General features: G+C 36.2%; 4 protein-coding genes across 4 annotated transcripts; 1 reads left to right on the top strand and 3 right to left on the bottom strand.

Moving 5' to 3' along the window:
- Positions 1-262: 262 nt before the first annotated feature.
- Positions 263-1,126, bottom strand: LOC120123080. The gene has a single exon (XM_039142075.1). It carries the CDS (start codon positions 1,124-1,126, stop codon positions 263-265), a length of 864 nt encoding a protein of 287 aa, XP_038998006.1.
- A 1,956-nt stretch (positions 1,127-3,082) lies between these two features.
- On the bottom strand, positions 3,083-3,641 carry LOC120123079. The gene is made up of 2 exons (XM_039142074.1): positions 3,576-3,641; positions 3,083-3,433 (listed from the first exon to the last, which is right to left on the bottom strand). Exons 1-2 carry the CDS (start codon positions 3,639-3,641, stop codon positions 3,083-3,085), a joined length of 417 nt encoding a protein of 138 aa, XP_038998005.1.
- Positions 3,642-5,584: 1,943 nt separating this feature from the next.
- Positions 5,585-6,451, bottom strand: LOC120123078. The gene has a single exon (XM_039142073.1). The coding sequence runs from the start codon at positions 6,449-6,451 to the stop codon at positions 5,585-5,587; it is 867 nt and encodes a 288-aa protein (XP_038998004.1).
- A 1,178-nt stretch (positions 6,452-7,629) lies between these two features.
- Positions 7,630-9,308, top strand: LOC120122998 (acyl-coenzyme A thioesterase 13-like). Its single transcript, XM_039142020.1, has 3 exons — positions 7,630-7,879; positions 7,977-8,120; positions 9,085-9,308. Exons 1-3 carry the CDS (start codon positions 7,715-7,717, stop codon positions 9,226-9,228), a joined length of 453 nt encoding a protein of 150 aa, XP_038997951.1. The 5' UTR covers positions 7,630-7,714; the 3' UTR covers positions 9,229-9,308.
- The last annotated feature ends 6,052 nt before the right edge of the window (positions 9,309-15,360 follow it).

Below are 15,360 nucleotides of genomic sequence, written 5' to 3'. Positions count from 1 at the left end.
AACTTGAATTCCTGTTGAACAAATATAATAATAGTGGCTCTATAATTCATCTCGCAACTTAAGATGGGTAGCATTTGGTAAAACTAACTGTAAACCTCTAGTGCTAGTAATAACGTGAATGTTAAAAGTAATTTTTTTTTTTTACTTCAGATGCATCCACAGGCATTCTTGAAAGCTATGAAAAGACAATCTGTGGAAAGAAGAGTGTATAATTATTAAACAATTCTATACATGTAAGGTATACTTTATGTACAATTAGATTTCAACATTTGAGGATGTTGAGAACAGAGACTCTAGCTTTGATCAACCTCCTGAAGAAGCTTTCAAGACCTTCATCAAGATCTTGGATGCACATCTCTGAGTTTTCCAACTCATTTTGCACATTCTCAACATTCTTCGTGCTTCCAGATTTAATCAAGGAACACAATGTAGCTTCAACATCTGCAATTTCATTTGTTTTTTGTTCTTCTTCCTCGCAAGTTACTTTTTTCTGGTGCATTAACTTTGAAACTAATGACCACGAGCTCGATTTTGATTCAGCCTCTGGCCCTGAAATAAAGAAAAACAAGGATTCTAGAACGTTGATGGTCACTGCTTCTACTTGTTTTAAGGTGCTAATCACGGCTCCGGTCTCACCATCTTTGCTAAGTTTATTCTCCATATGCTTCATGTTCTTCAACGCCTTGCAAATTGCCTTTCTCACCGCCTTCCTAGAGGTTAAGTATTTCCTAACCTCATTAGCTAGCCCCTCGACTCTTCTTCGACTCAAAACTGATTGAAGTTCTTGTGTGCATTCCTTTGTTTGGGACAAGGCATCTCTAGCAGTCCTGCATACATCGATGAGCATGAGAGATCCATCCAAAAGTTGCTCAACCAATTTCCTTTGCTGATCTTGAGCTAGAGCTTGTTGAGCGAGGGGCAATTGAAGCAACATATCAACAGGGTCATACAAATCTTGAAGGCAGTTGAGTTGATTTCCTATCGATGACGATGTAGACGCAGACTGAGACGCCCTTAGTCGGTTCAGATTTTCATCAATTTGAGAAGTGATGGGGTGTTGCCTTGAAGGCAAACTGTTTGAGCGAGCATGGAAAGAAGGCTGGACATTCAAAGGAGAGGTAGCCATTGTCTTTGTTGTAGAGAAGGAAAAGGCCTTTCTATTGTGCTCAACTAACTCAAGCTATTTGCTGTCTTCTCCCATTACCATCTGCTGAATATATATATATATCACAGGCTGAGGGGAGAAAAGAGGAATCTCATCATGTTTAAAAATCAATTATAAGTAACGTGGAGTTGAAATAGATCTTCACGATTATCACAAAAACGTTCATGTTTTGTCTGCTCTCCACAATCAGAACAACTGTCAACTCATCACCCTTATCTTAAATAATCTAGTAATACACACGATGTTGCTAAGACAGAATGCAAGATTATGACGTTATTGTTGAATTTTCTCTTTAAAAGGGAGGCAAGATCTGCTTTCTTGACTTGTATAATATAAACTTAGCGGGGAAGCGTGTACTTGTCTGCATTTGTCTTTAATGATGGGAAGAAGATGTCACATTGATTGATGAAAAGTTAATGTTGTCTAAAACATTACTAAAATTAATCTTGATGTCCTTTGAGATTGCGGATTAATGACGATGATGTAGAAGTCAACTCAGATTATGCCAATCTACTCAAATGCTAATCGGCCATTATCTCTTCTGGAAAGAAAACTTAGAAGTTTGTATCCGAATTTTATCTGGCAATTTGCCTTCTCCCCTTCATCTACCCTATATATACATTCTATGAAGGAGGAGACAAACATGAAGAACTTCACCCTCTTAAGTTGCAGTCATGTTGTAACATGGACTTGACACCTCTCTCAACAACTATCTCAGCATGCATGGTTCAAGCAATGTCTCCCTCCTAACCAGCCCTACAACTCATAACATGATTCTTTTCATTAGTGTACTGGTAATGCATCATGGTTTTAAAATTGCTTAATTCCCTAGTGTGGATATTTTTATAATGTGTAGCCTTCATTATTTGGAGACAAGGGGTCTCCATCTGACACTGGTTTATGTAGTTATTTAATCATTTTCAGTAGCATGTGTATGCAATTAACATGGTTGAGTTTTTCAAGGTTTTTAATAATCTCTTGTCATGCAGGAGGCAGGCAAGATCTGGGAGCTCAACTTGTACATATTTTGCCAACTTATAGGAAAATGGACGTAGTTTAATGATCAATGCTGGATTATTAAGCTGTAATTAAGCATAACTCAGACAGCCATTAGACTGTCATTAAGCGACAAATAAGCGTGTTAAATGTTATATATTCAATTTCTTTTAATTGTTTTTATGTAATTAAAGATCATATTCATTATTTAATCCGCGTATTTTATTTGCTTAATGCACGTGAGATTTGTATATACCGTGTGATAATCAAATAGTTAAAACTTAACAAAGTGTTCCAATATCTTCAATGCGAATCCGGACAGCTCAGGTATTCGTAGAACAAATCTCATAAATCTTGAGTTCTTGTTTGACAAATGATTCAGCTGTTAAATTTGGTAAAACTAACTGTAAACCTCTAGTGTTAGCAATAATGTGAATGTTAAAAGTAAATACTTTTTGGATTAAGATGAATCGATGGTCATTCTTGAAAGCTAAGAAAAGGCAGAATCTGTGGAAAGAAGACTGTATAATTATTATTTTTCAAAACAATTCTATACATGTAAGGTATACTTTATGTACAATTAGATTTCAACAGTTGAGGATGATTGAGAACAGTGACTCTAGCTGACTCTAGCTTTGATCAATCTCCTGAAGAGGCTTTCAAGACCTTCATCAAGATCTTGGATGCACATCTCTGAGTTTTCCAGCTCATTTTGCACATTCTCAACATGCTTCATGCTTCCAGATTTAATCAAGGAACAGAATGTAGCTTCCGCATTTGCAATTTCATTTTTTTTGTTCTTCCTTGCAAGTTACTTTTTTCTGGTGCATATATATATATATATATATATATCTTTGAAAATAGTGACCACGAGCTCGATTTTGATTCAGCCTCTGGCCCTGAAATAAATGACAACAAGGATTATATAACGCTGATGGTTACTGCTGCTACTTGTTTCAAGGTGCTAATCACGGCTTCTGTCTCACCATCTTTGCTAAGTTTATTCTCCATATGCTTCAAGTTCTTCAAGGCCTTGCAGATTGCCTTTCTCACTGCCTTCCTAGAGGCTAAGTATTTACTAACCTCATTAGCAAGCCCCCCAACTCCTCTTCTTCGATGCAAAACCGATTGAAGATAATGTGTGCAGTCCTTTGTTTGGGACAAGGCATCTCTAGCAGTCCCGCATACATCGAGGAGCATGAGAGATCCATCCAAAAGTTGTTCAACCAATTTCCTTTGCTGCTCTTGAGCTAGAGCTTGTTGATCGAGGGGCTATTGAAGCAACATATCAACAGAGTCATACAAATCTTGAAGGCAGTTGAGTTGATTTCCTAACGATAACGATGTAGAGGCCAACTGAGACTCCCTCAATTGGATCAGATTTTCATCTTTTTGAGAAGTGATGGGGTGTTGCCTTGAAGGCAAACTGTTTGAAGCGAGCATGGAAAGAAGGCTGGACATTCAAAGAAGATGTAGCCATTGTCTTTTTTGTCGAGAAGGAAAAGGCCTTTCAATTGTGTTTCAACTAAATCTATTTGCTGTCTTCTCCAATTACCATCTGCTGAATATATATATATCCCAGGCTGAGGGGAGACGAGGAATCTCATCAAGTTTAAATATCAATTATAAGTAACGTGGAGTTGAAATAGACCTACATGGTTATCACGAAAACGTTCATGTTTTGTCTGCTCTCCACAATCAGAACAACTTATCACCCTTATCTTAATTGATAAAGTAATACACACGATGGTGCTGAGACAGAATGCAGGATTATGACGTTATTGTTGAATTTGCTCTGTAAAAGGGACGCAAGATCTGCTTTCTTGACTTGTATGATATAATCTTAGCAGGAAAGCGTGTACTCGTCTGCATTTGTCTTTAATGATCTGAATCAACCATGTTGAATGACAATTGATTTTGGCCATACAAAAGTTAAACTGTTGACATTTTATAATCGAAATAAGGCAAAGGCAAAGGCAACAAATAAATATTTGCATGAGTGCTGCAACACATACTACTCGTTTCTATCTGATACTGGCACGAAACGGTGATCATTTGAAATTGGAATATAATATATTCAATTTTCACTCTAAAAAAGGTGCATATATACATGTATAAATAAAATTCATGTCTTTATACTTGACAATTAATGCTCGAATTTAAGCACATTTAGCTTTATTCTAGGAAATTGCATTAGCATATCTAGTTAGTTTTCGATAGCATTTAAGAGCGTGGAGTTGTGTTTATTTCTTGTAACATTTTGCTTTTAATTACCTGTGGAAAGGAGTTGTGTGTAAATGATGGGCATGCTAGAGTCGAAGAAAAAGAGCAAAGGCGTGCAAGCTGACTGTGTTTCCAACCTTCAAAAGAGGTCTGGTCGAGCCAGCTGAGCCGATCGATATCATTGGTGAAGACGAGCAACAAGAGCTGAAAAACCATGTTTACAATCAGATTTCTTCCTTAGCAATTTGTTTCATTTTCAGTTCTGACACTGATCATCGTGAAAATGTTGATGAAACTCTTGAACTTTATTTTGTTTAGTCTTGGGATTAATGTGGATGATACTTGATTTGGTTTCTTTACTTGTTATATTTGCAATCTTTACTTCTTGAACTCCAATTACCAGCATTTCATATATTATTATTCTCACTTTACTTTAATTTCAATTGTTCAATACTTCATTACTCTAGAACCCAACTGTAATAACCTAAGCCAATTTCTACCCATCCAATTTCTGTGGAGACAAACATAAAGAATCTCACCCTTTCAAGTTGCAGTCATGTGGTAACATGGACTTGATGACACCTATTTCAACTATCTCAGCACGGTTCAAGCAATGTCTCCCTCCTAATCAGCCCGACAACTCATAACAATATTCGTTTAATCGGTGAGCTCATAATGTATCTCAATTCGTGAGATAATACTATAATGAACTATATGCATTTACATGAAAATGTATATACATTTATTATGATTGAGTTTACAAGTTTTTTAATGTGATAATGTCCTGAATCTCTTGTCATGCAGGAGGCAGGCAAGATTCGCTTAACGATTGTAAGATTTATATCTACCATGTGATGCTCAAAGTGTTCCAATATCTTCAACGGGACAACAGGAATCTCGACAGCTCAGGTATTCATACAAAAAATCTCATAAATCTTGAATCTTTTTTAACAAATATAATAATAGTGGTTCTATAATTCATCTCTCAAGTTAAGATGTGTAGCATTTGGTAAAACTAGCAGTAAACCTCTAGTGTTAGTAATAATGTGAATGTCAAAAGTAAACTATTTTTGGCTTAAGATGCATCCATGGCCATTCTTGAAAACTAAGAAAGGGAAGAATTTGTGGAAAGAAGACTGTATAATTATTGTCTTTTAAACAATTCTATACATGTAAGTTATACTTTTGTGCAATTAGATTTCAACAGTTGATGATGTTGAGAACAGTGACTCTAGCTTTGATCAACCTCCTGAAGAAGCTTTCAAGACCTTCATCAAGATCTTGGATGCACATCTCTGAGTTTTCCAGCTCATTTTGTACATTCTCAACATTCTTCATGCTTCCAGATTTAATCAAGGAACGCAATGTCGCTTCAACATCTGCAATTTCATTTGTTTTTTGTTCTTCTTCCTCGCAAGTTACTTTTCTCTGGTGCATTAACTTAGATAATAGTGACCATGAGCTTGATTTTGATTCAGCCGCTGGCCCCGAAATAGAGGACAGCAAGGATTCTAGAACGCTGATGGTCACTGCTTCTACTTGTTTCAAGGTGCTAATCACGGCTCCTGTCTCACCATCTTCGCTAAGTTTATTCTCCATATGCTTCAAGTTCTTCAAGGCCTTGCAGATTGCCTTTCTCGCTGCCTTCCTAGTGGTTAAGTATTTCCTAACCTCATTAGCAAGCCCCTCGACTCCTCTTCTTCGACGCAAAACTGATTGTAGATCTTTTGTGCATTCCTTTGTTTGGGACAAGGCATCTCTAGCGGTCCCGCATACATCGAGGAGCATTAGAGATCCATCCAGAAGTTGTTCAACGAATTTCCTTTGCTGCTCTTGAGCTAGAGCTTGTTGAGCAAGGGGCAATTGAAGCAACATATCAACAAAGTCATACAAATCTTGAAGGCAGTTGAGTTGATTTCCTAATGATGACGATGTAGAGGCCGACTGAGACTCCCTCAATCGGTTCAGATTTTCATCAATTTGAGAAGTGATGGGGTGTTGCCTTGAAGGCAAACTGTTTGAGCGAGCATGGAAAGAAGGCTGGACATTCAAAGGAGAGGTAGCCATTGTCTTTGTTTTAGAGAAGGAAAAGGCCTTTCTATTGTGTTCAACTAACTCAAGCTATTTTCCGTCTTCTTCCATTGCCATCTGCTGAATATATATATATATATATATGTAACAGGCTGAGAGGAGACAAGAGGAATCTCATCCTCTTTAAATATCAATTATAAGTAACGTGGAATTGATCTGAATCCACACGAGTGTAGCAGATGTTCCATTTTTGTCTCCTTTCCATAATCAACAAACAACTCGTATCAATAAATAATCGCTTTCAACTTGTCTGTTATTGTTGAATTTGTTCTGAGAAAGGGAGGCAAGATCCGCATGCTTGACTTGTATAATATAATTCAAAAATGTCAGCATTGTTTATACAATGTCTTCCCTCACATATTATTGTTGAATTGGGATCTGGATCTAAAACACACTGTCAGCATTGTTTATGTAATGTCTTCCCTCAACCAGCTCAGTACTTTTAAATGAAGACATCATCCAAGTTAGCAATTTTATTTATTAATTTATTATCATAACTTTTTAAATATTAATTATGATTAAAAGAATATATGATATATTTACTCTTTTAATCTACCCATTTATTTTTTAAATTTTGTAAAAAAATTATATAAATTTTATGAATTTAAAATTTAATAAAAATATATATAAATTGAAAACAATACAAAAATATATTTTCTATGAATTTTTATATAAATATTTTCATTTGAATATTTGGAATTCAACTTGTTAAAAAAATATCATAATGACAGTAAAATATGCATTACAATAATCTTTTAATCTTTTAACCAAACACTGTAATCATACATTCATATCAAACAAACAAAATAAAATAATGTAACATTCCCAGTAATGTATAAGGTAATGTAATATTCTGATAATCTTATTTCAAAAAATAATATTATATTCTATGAACGAAACGCTCAACATTTTGATATTCATGTATGTTTAAAAAATATTAAAAGAAATAAATAGGAAATAGTACATAATAACATTAACATACTCGATGCTAAAGTAAACTAATATGTTGGATGAACCAGACTTCCCTGAAGCTAACACAAACACACGTGCTAGATGCGGTCCAAAATGTGTCTGTCATCCATGTAAATGACCACGTCTGTCATGTTAGTAGCAGCCCTTTGTCTGTTTTTGGCCGGAAAAGCTCTGTTAGAAACAAAAAGAAAAAAATTGGATGAAGAAGTAGTAGAGTGACAAAGTGAGCGGATTTGGTGAGGTCGTTCGTAGACGGGCTAAAGAGGGATGGAAGTGGAAAAAGTGAAGAGATACTTGGAGAATCCGGCCACCATCGAAGGAGATAAGCTGCCTTTGAGATTCTTCGAACGCCTAATTATGCACGGTCTCCGCGTTGATCTCATCGAAACCAATCGCGTCGTTTGCTCTTTTAAGGTCAACCCTCGTCTCTTGGTAATTGACTCCTTCTATTCATGAATCTTCAATTTGGGTTAAGATTTTAGATTATTGATGATAAACAGAATTCGTGTTTTACATTTATTGTGCAAAGAACGATAAAAATTGCTTGCATAGCGGAGCCACAGCTATATTAGTGGACTTGGTTACCTCGGCAGCAGTATACACTGCTGGAGCTACCTTCACTGGAACTTCAGTTGAGATCAGTATCGCTTTCATGGATGCTGCTTATGCTGATGTAAGTATTTTTCTTCTGATTTTATTTTAAAAGTGTCAATCTGAACCAGGTCTGCAATATTTTTGTAGAAAGTGTCTTATAATTGCTAATTGTTGCTCAACATGTTCTGTTTCTGATAGATTATTGGTTTTGTTAACACCATGCTTGAAACTTTTAAATTTCTGCTCCAAATTTCCCCTTGATTTGTTGAGATTTTTTTTCCAGTTTCCACCAGTTTTTGAGTTTCAGTCAGTTTCTTAGTAGACATTCTTGAATGAACAAACTCAGTACTGGAAATCTAGTATACGTGAATTTGTGGATTTACTATTGTGTTATCATAGATGAGCATTTGATCGAGCCAAATCAAGTCTAGTTAAAAAAAATCCTCATCCTTTTGCCTAGCATAGGGGTTTATATACTGATTTCATGTGTGAACTGGTGCCAACTTAGGATCATGATTGTTATTCATAGACAGGCAAAATAAATGAATGCAGTCATAATCCAATAGATTTAATCTTAACAAATCTCTTAAATTTACCGATAATCTTGTCGAGAGATAATGACCGACTTAAAGATATCAAGTTCTAAAGGCTTTGATTTATGAAATAACGAATCCAGAAGTTCAATTAGAAGGTTATATTAGACGATAGAGTCGTAGTTTGTGGAGGAATAACTCATGATAAATATGAATTAAAATTTATTGTGGTGATAGCCCCTTGAGTTTCAATGTTCTGAACAAGACGGAAATACTAATTCAGGTACCTTTTCTTTATGCATACACTAATCTCTAGGATATAGCCTTCCTTTTCTGCTAATTGTCTAAATTTATTAGTTTTCCTCCCAAGTTACTAAACAGGAGACAAAGAAGATTTATGACCACTGACTATAAACACCAGAAAGTTGTATTTCCTGACTTCTTTTTTGCCTTTAATTGTTACTCTTCTGGCGCTTAAAATATAACCCATTTATCGTTTGCATAATGTAGGAGGAAATTGAGATAGAAGCAAAGGCTTTGCACGTTGGTAAGGCTGTTGCTGTTTTGAGTATTGAGTTTAGGAAGAAGAGTACTGGGAAAATTATGGCTCAAGGTCGTCATACTAAGTATCTCCATCTACCAAGTAAAATATAGACGACATTCTCACGAGTAATCGTCCTCGTAATAAAATGTATTATTTTACTAGTTGAATTCACGTAAAATTACTTCTTGCACTTTCTATATATATATATTCACATATTCAGCGAACATATTATCAGGAATTCAAATAGCATTTGGATAATGAACAGTGGTCGTTATATTATGATAGCAACGACGGTCCAAACTGTTATTATGGAAAATAGCGGTGCAAAACGGAATCACACCAATAACAGTATATCGTGATCATCATTTAGTGAATGGTGACCAATTGTGACAATAGCAGACCTCTATTCTCACTATTGTCCTGCTATTAATTTTTTTTAAAACATCTTCATTTTAGAAAACAATTAACTCCTATAAAAAAAATTTACATTGTAATATCAGTAATGACCGCAATAACGTTAATTATATTCGCAATTACGATAAATACAACACGGACACAACAATAATTTAAAGAGAGAATCGCCTCAGTGACCAAAAAAAAGTTATAATATACGATTTTAACCAACTTTTTTTGGATTTGCCAAAATGACCAACAAAATCGCAACGCGAAATAAAAATCGCAACGCGATCCCCAGAATCGCAAATCAGTTTCCAAAATCGCAACGCGATTCTTGAAAATCGCGATGCGATAGTACAAATTCGCATTGCGATTTTCCATAATCGCAACGCGAATATGAAAATCGCAACGCGAACACATAAATCGCAACGCGTATCCGTAAATCGCAACGTGTATCCGTAAATCGCAACGCGTATGGGTAAATCGCAATGCGTATCCGTATATCGCAACGCGTATCCGTAAATCGCAACGCGTATCCGTAAACTGCAACGTGTATCCGTAAATCGCAACGCGTATCCGTAAATCGCAATGCGTATCCGTAAATCGCAACGCGTATCCGTAAATCGCAACGATAATCCGTAAATCGCAACGCGTATCCGTAAATCGCAACGATAATCCGTAAATCGCAACGAGAATCTGTAAATCGCAACGATAATCCGTAAATCGCAACGAGAATCTGTAAATCACAACACTTAAATTTTGGGTATATAACACTGAAATCATAAACTAAATCCCTAAATCGCAACTCATTCCATCTCCATCTATCACTCTCTCCGGCGACATCCGTTCCTATATCCAACGACATCCTTCCCAATCCGGCAACAGGTTTTAGTTTCGCAGCTCGTCTGTTTAGTAAATTAATTTACAACCATGAAATCATCTAATGTTGATCATGTTTGGATAGATTTGTGTTTTGGAGGGTCATGGGATAATGTTCATGGTGTTTTACAATATATGCCTTTACCCATGAATCTTCAACTAAAATTGTCTTTACAAAAGTTAACTTATGAAACTCTAATGCTACGTGTTTCAAATAAATTGAATTTAGAGCCCCTAAGTGGATTTAGGCTATCTTATCAGAGAAATGGTAAAGTTTATTTGTTAACCGACAATGAAGATGTTGAACGATTCATTGCTTACATTAGTGTTTCACAAGATGATGTTACATTGTATGTTGTTGAACCTAGAAGTAGTATTGTTGGGTCAGTAGCGGGTAGTAATCAACTAAGTTTTTCTCAAAACCCACAACCTTTCTCTAATCCAAATCCCAATCAACTTTCAGCACCAAATTCCGGTTTTCGTATTGACCAGTTAGACGATGATGAGCCAACAGAAAAAATTGTGAGTACTAGTCAGTATTCGAAATTTGGTCTTGGTCAATATCCGGACTTTGATATTGGTCAATACACGGATTTTGATGATGTTTCAGAAGAAGAAACAGACCATGCGTGTAATGATATTGATATTGGTCAATACCCGAATTTTGATGATGAAACAGCCGTTGCCGAAGAATGTAATGTTGATGATAATGAGGAGGAAGTTACGACTGTGAATGAACATGTTGAACATCCATTCTGTAATTCATATAATCCTGAAGAAGAAAAAGAAGAAGAAAAAGTCCCGAAGAAAAGAAAATGCCACGGGCGTATAACTGGAATATGCCAGAATTACTTCAGATACCGGAAGAAGAGTTGATAAAGAAAGCAGTTGATTGTTACACAAAAGTTATTCGTATCAAGAAAGATGATTGTTTTGATACAAAGGAAGACTTGAAGATAGCTTTATATACGAAATGTGTGGAAGATGGCTATCAACTAAAAGTTAACAAATCAAGCAAAGATCGTTTCGAAACAAGGTGTATGATTGACAAAAACTGTACGTGGCGTATGATTGCAAAGAGAATAAAAGATTGCAAAATGTTTCAAGTTAGGACTTTTATTGATAAACATACATGTTCAAGAACCCAAGTTTTTCCTCACCATAGACAGGCAAACAAAAAGGTGTTGGGTGGTTTTCTGGCTGAGTTAATGTTTTTGAATGGCAGGGTATATCGGGGACATGAAATTATGACTGACATGAATGCTCGGTTCAAGATTAGTATATCATATTCTCAAGCTTGGAGAGCCAAATGTTATGCCTTGGAATTGTTGAGGGGGTCGCCAGAAGCATCGTTTGCCCAACTGCCGGCTTATTGTCACAATTTAAAGCTGAAAAATCCTGGGTCGGTAACTCATATCAAACAGATAGAGATGGACGCTTTGAGTTGCTGTTTATCGCCATTGGTGCTACGGTTAGTAAATCAATATAATTTTGTTGACTCATTTTTGTTAGTTACATGCATTTCACATTTAAATGATTATATTTCTTGTGTATATTATTTGTAGATTCGTTCGTTTATTACTTGCATGCGCCCAGTTATTATAGTTGACGGAGCACATTTGAAAGGTCGATACCTTGGAGTAAACTTATTAGCAGTAGCCATGGATGCTAACAATGGGATATTGCCAATAGCTTACGGGGTTGGCAAATCTGAAACCTCTGATTCATGGACATGGTTTATGGGGCATCTTAGGGATTGCATAGGTCCTATTAGCAATCTGACAATCATATCCGATAGGGCAAACTCAATTGACAACGCTGTTAGAAGGTGTTTCCCAGATGCTTTTCATGGACTTGTGGTGTTCATTTGTATAGAAATCTAAAATCAAGGTCTGCTGGTATAAAAAAGCACAAATGGACATACTGGAAGGCTGTAAAAGCTTATCGGGAAGTGGATTTCAATAAGCATATAAATTGTTTAAGACGTGTTTTGCCTCAGTGTGCTCAAACACTAGAAGATGTCGGGTTTGAAAGATGGTCAAGAGTACATCAACTTGGAGCAAGATATGGTTTCATGACGTCTAATAGTGCAGAATCAATCAACGCTCTAAGTCGTCATTCCCGGAAATTACCCATTACTATGTTAATGGAGTTTTTTCGAGCCTCTATTCAACAGTGGTACTACAAGAAAAGAAACCATGCAGGTATTATTTCTTTGAATTCGTAACTTATCATATTTATATATTTTACTAAGTATTGTTTATTTAAATTTACAGGAACATTGGAACATCGTGTTACACCATGGACTGAAAAAAAGATAACGAAACGTGTTGTGAAGTCAACGTCATGGAGAGTTGAACCATGTTCAAACACTTTGTTTCAAGTACTGGATAATAACTTAAATGGGCTAGTCGATCTAAATGCAAAGACGTGTAGTTGTATGAAATGGCAAACATCTGGTTATCCGTGTGGCCATGTTATAAAAGTTGCTCTTCATTTAAACCAAGATGATTCAAGCGCATACGCTATGGATTGCTACACTACAGAAGTTTATCGACAGACTTATGCCGAGATTGTCTACCCTATTCCACATCCTTCTGAGTGGGACATACCAGATGACTTACAAACAGTTTTGCCACCAGCCATGGACAGAAGGCTACCTGGCCGACCAAAAAGTCACGATCGTATACCGTCTAAGGGTGAAGAGAAGAAGAGATCGACATGTAGTCGGTGCAAGGAAAGTGGTCATACAAGGTTGACATGTGGATCACCAGTGCCATCAAAATCATCTTTTCCTCTACCAAAATATGGATCCTCATCAAAATCCAAAGCTCATATGGTGTCAAGCAAAAGGCAATCATCTTTAAAATCCCAATCACGATTGGCTTCACCTTTTGAGACTGTTAACTTAGGTGATTTTAAATGCAAACGTTGTATTATGTGGATTTTATGTGTGAACTTTTAACATTTTCAGTTGAATTAATGACTCAGGCCAACCATTTTGACTTAACCAACTCTTGTTATTCAGTTGTTATCACTATTAGGCATGCATTTGACTATCGCAACACGGAAAATACAATCGCAACGCGAAATGAAAATCCCAACATGAAAATCGCAATGCGGAAATGAAAATCGCAACGAGAGAATCGCAATGCGAAATGAAAATCGCAATGCGAAATGAAAATCGCAACGACAGAATCGCAATGCGAAATTAAAATCGCAATGCGAAATGAAAATCGCAATGCGAAATGAAAATCGCAATGCGAAATGAAAATCGCAATGCGAAATGAAAATCGCAACGAAAGAATCGCAATGCGAAATGAAAATCGCAATGCGAAATGAAAATCGCAACGAGATAATCGCAATGCGAAATTATAAACGCATTGCGATTTTCATTTCCGCATTGCGATTTTCATTTCGCATTGCGATTCTCTCGTTGCGATTTTCATTTCGCATTGCGATTTTCATTTCGCATTGCGATAGTCATTTTTGCCTTCAACATAATGCAGATTGAAATCAACAAAATCAACCATTACATTTCAATCAATTAAACAAGCACAAATAAGAATTATGTTCGCATCAATTACACAAATCAACTTTTACAAATCATCTTTTACAAATCAATTAAACAATCAAAAAATAAGCAATAATTCTTATTTCCGATCATCTACTATTGAATCAACTTTTACAAATCAATTAAACAATCAAAAAACAATCATTAAACTATTGAATCAACTTTTGCAGCTCGACATCATTTTCACGCAGTTCACTTCTGAGATTAACCTGCAGAAACCAAACATTTGTTCAAACAACACTTTCTACGCAAATTATTGAATTCTAGTTAATTAACCAAACATTTTCATTTATAAGTATATAAACTTACCAATTGTTTATGGACATTTTTATAACGCGGATGCAGGTAGGCAGCGTCTCGTATATATCGATTTAGCCATATAATGCCGAAACCACAAGCCTACTGCAGCTTTATCTCTATCGGTGGGAGGTAGATACTTGATGCTTCCCGTCGTCAAACGCTCCAACGCCAAGCATACGAGAGGACCACAATCTCCTCTGGCTCCGCTCGTTTGTTGTGGCGCGGTCTCGTCTCTAATAACTGTAATATTGAGCTTCTTTGGCTTCTTGTTTCCAGAACGAGTCCAATAATTGATCGCATCCAAGAATTTAGCCAAATGAGAGCTCCATCCCTTAATAACATCTCTTAAATCAGCCAATGATATGTAATTTATCATGCTGTCATACACTATTGTCTTAAGGGATGGGAGCTGAAGCTCGACGAGAATCCAATGTTTACGTTCCAAAACAGGGATAAACACCTGCAATCATAAGTAATAATTCATTCATTTGCGCACTTATTTCATAAAACCTTTAAACTCAATCTAAAATAAATACTAACCTTATCGACCTCCCACCATGCAGGATAAAGTTTAGCTTGTCCATTGCCCAAATCAAATGATTCATCTCGTGCATTCTTCAAGTGAACGGCGTGAAAAGACGTCGGCATTATTGTATATCGTATATTTTTATTTTTCTTAAGTTTTCTATTATTAGAAGACGTGTCACCCACGCATCGATATGCTGTTTTACAAAAAAAGACATATATTAGTGACTTACATAAATTTAAAAAAAAAATTAATCAAATTGAAATATAAGAAAAATATAAGACTTACCCCCCATCGAAATAGCCATTGTCTTCGACCCCTAATAATACGCCCCACCAAGGCCGTTCAAGCAACAAAAAGATATCATCGGTGAGCTTGCATATGTCAGTGAAACACCCCTTGCTCCGCTCATGTAGATAAAAATCAACTGCGGTCTTAGCCCAAAGGGTGTTATCCAAAATTGTGTCCGGTAGTTGTTCCCTCTCCTCTTCAGATACCGGTATGGTACTGGCCGGTAACTCATACGAGAGCCAACTTGAATCCATCATGTCCGGCACGACAGAGGGT

The sequence above is a fragment of the Hibiscus syriacus genome, unplaced genomic scaffold (genome assembly GCF_006381635.1).
Source record: "Hibiscus syriacus cultivar Baekdansim isolate YM2019G1 unplaced genomic scaffold, ASM638163v2 tig00110388_pilon, whole genome shotgun sequence".
NCBI lineage: Eukaryota > Viridiplantae > Streptophyta > Magnoliopsida > Malvales > Malvaceae > Hibiscus > Hibiscus syriacus.
Note: the sequence above shows the minus strand (reverse complement) of the source record. Positions and strands in the feature narration are given on the sequence as shown.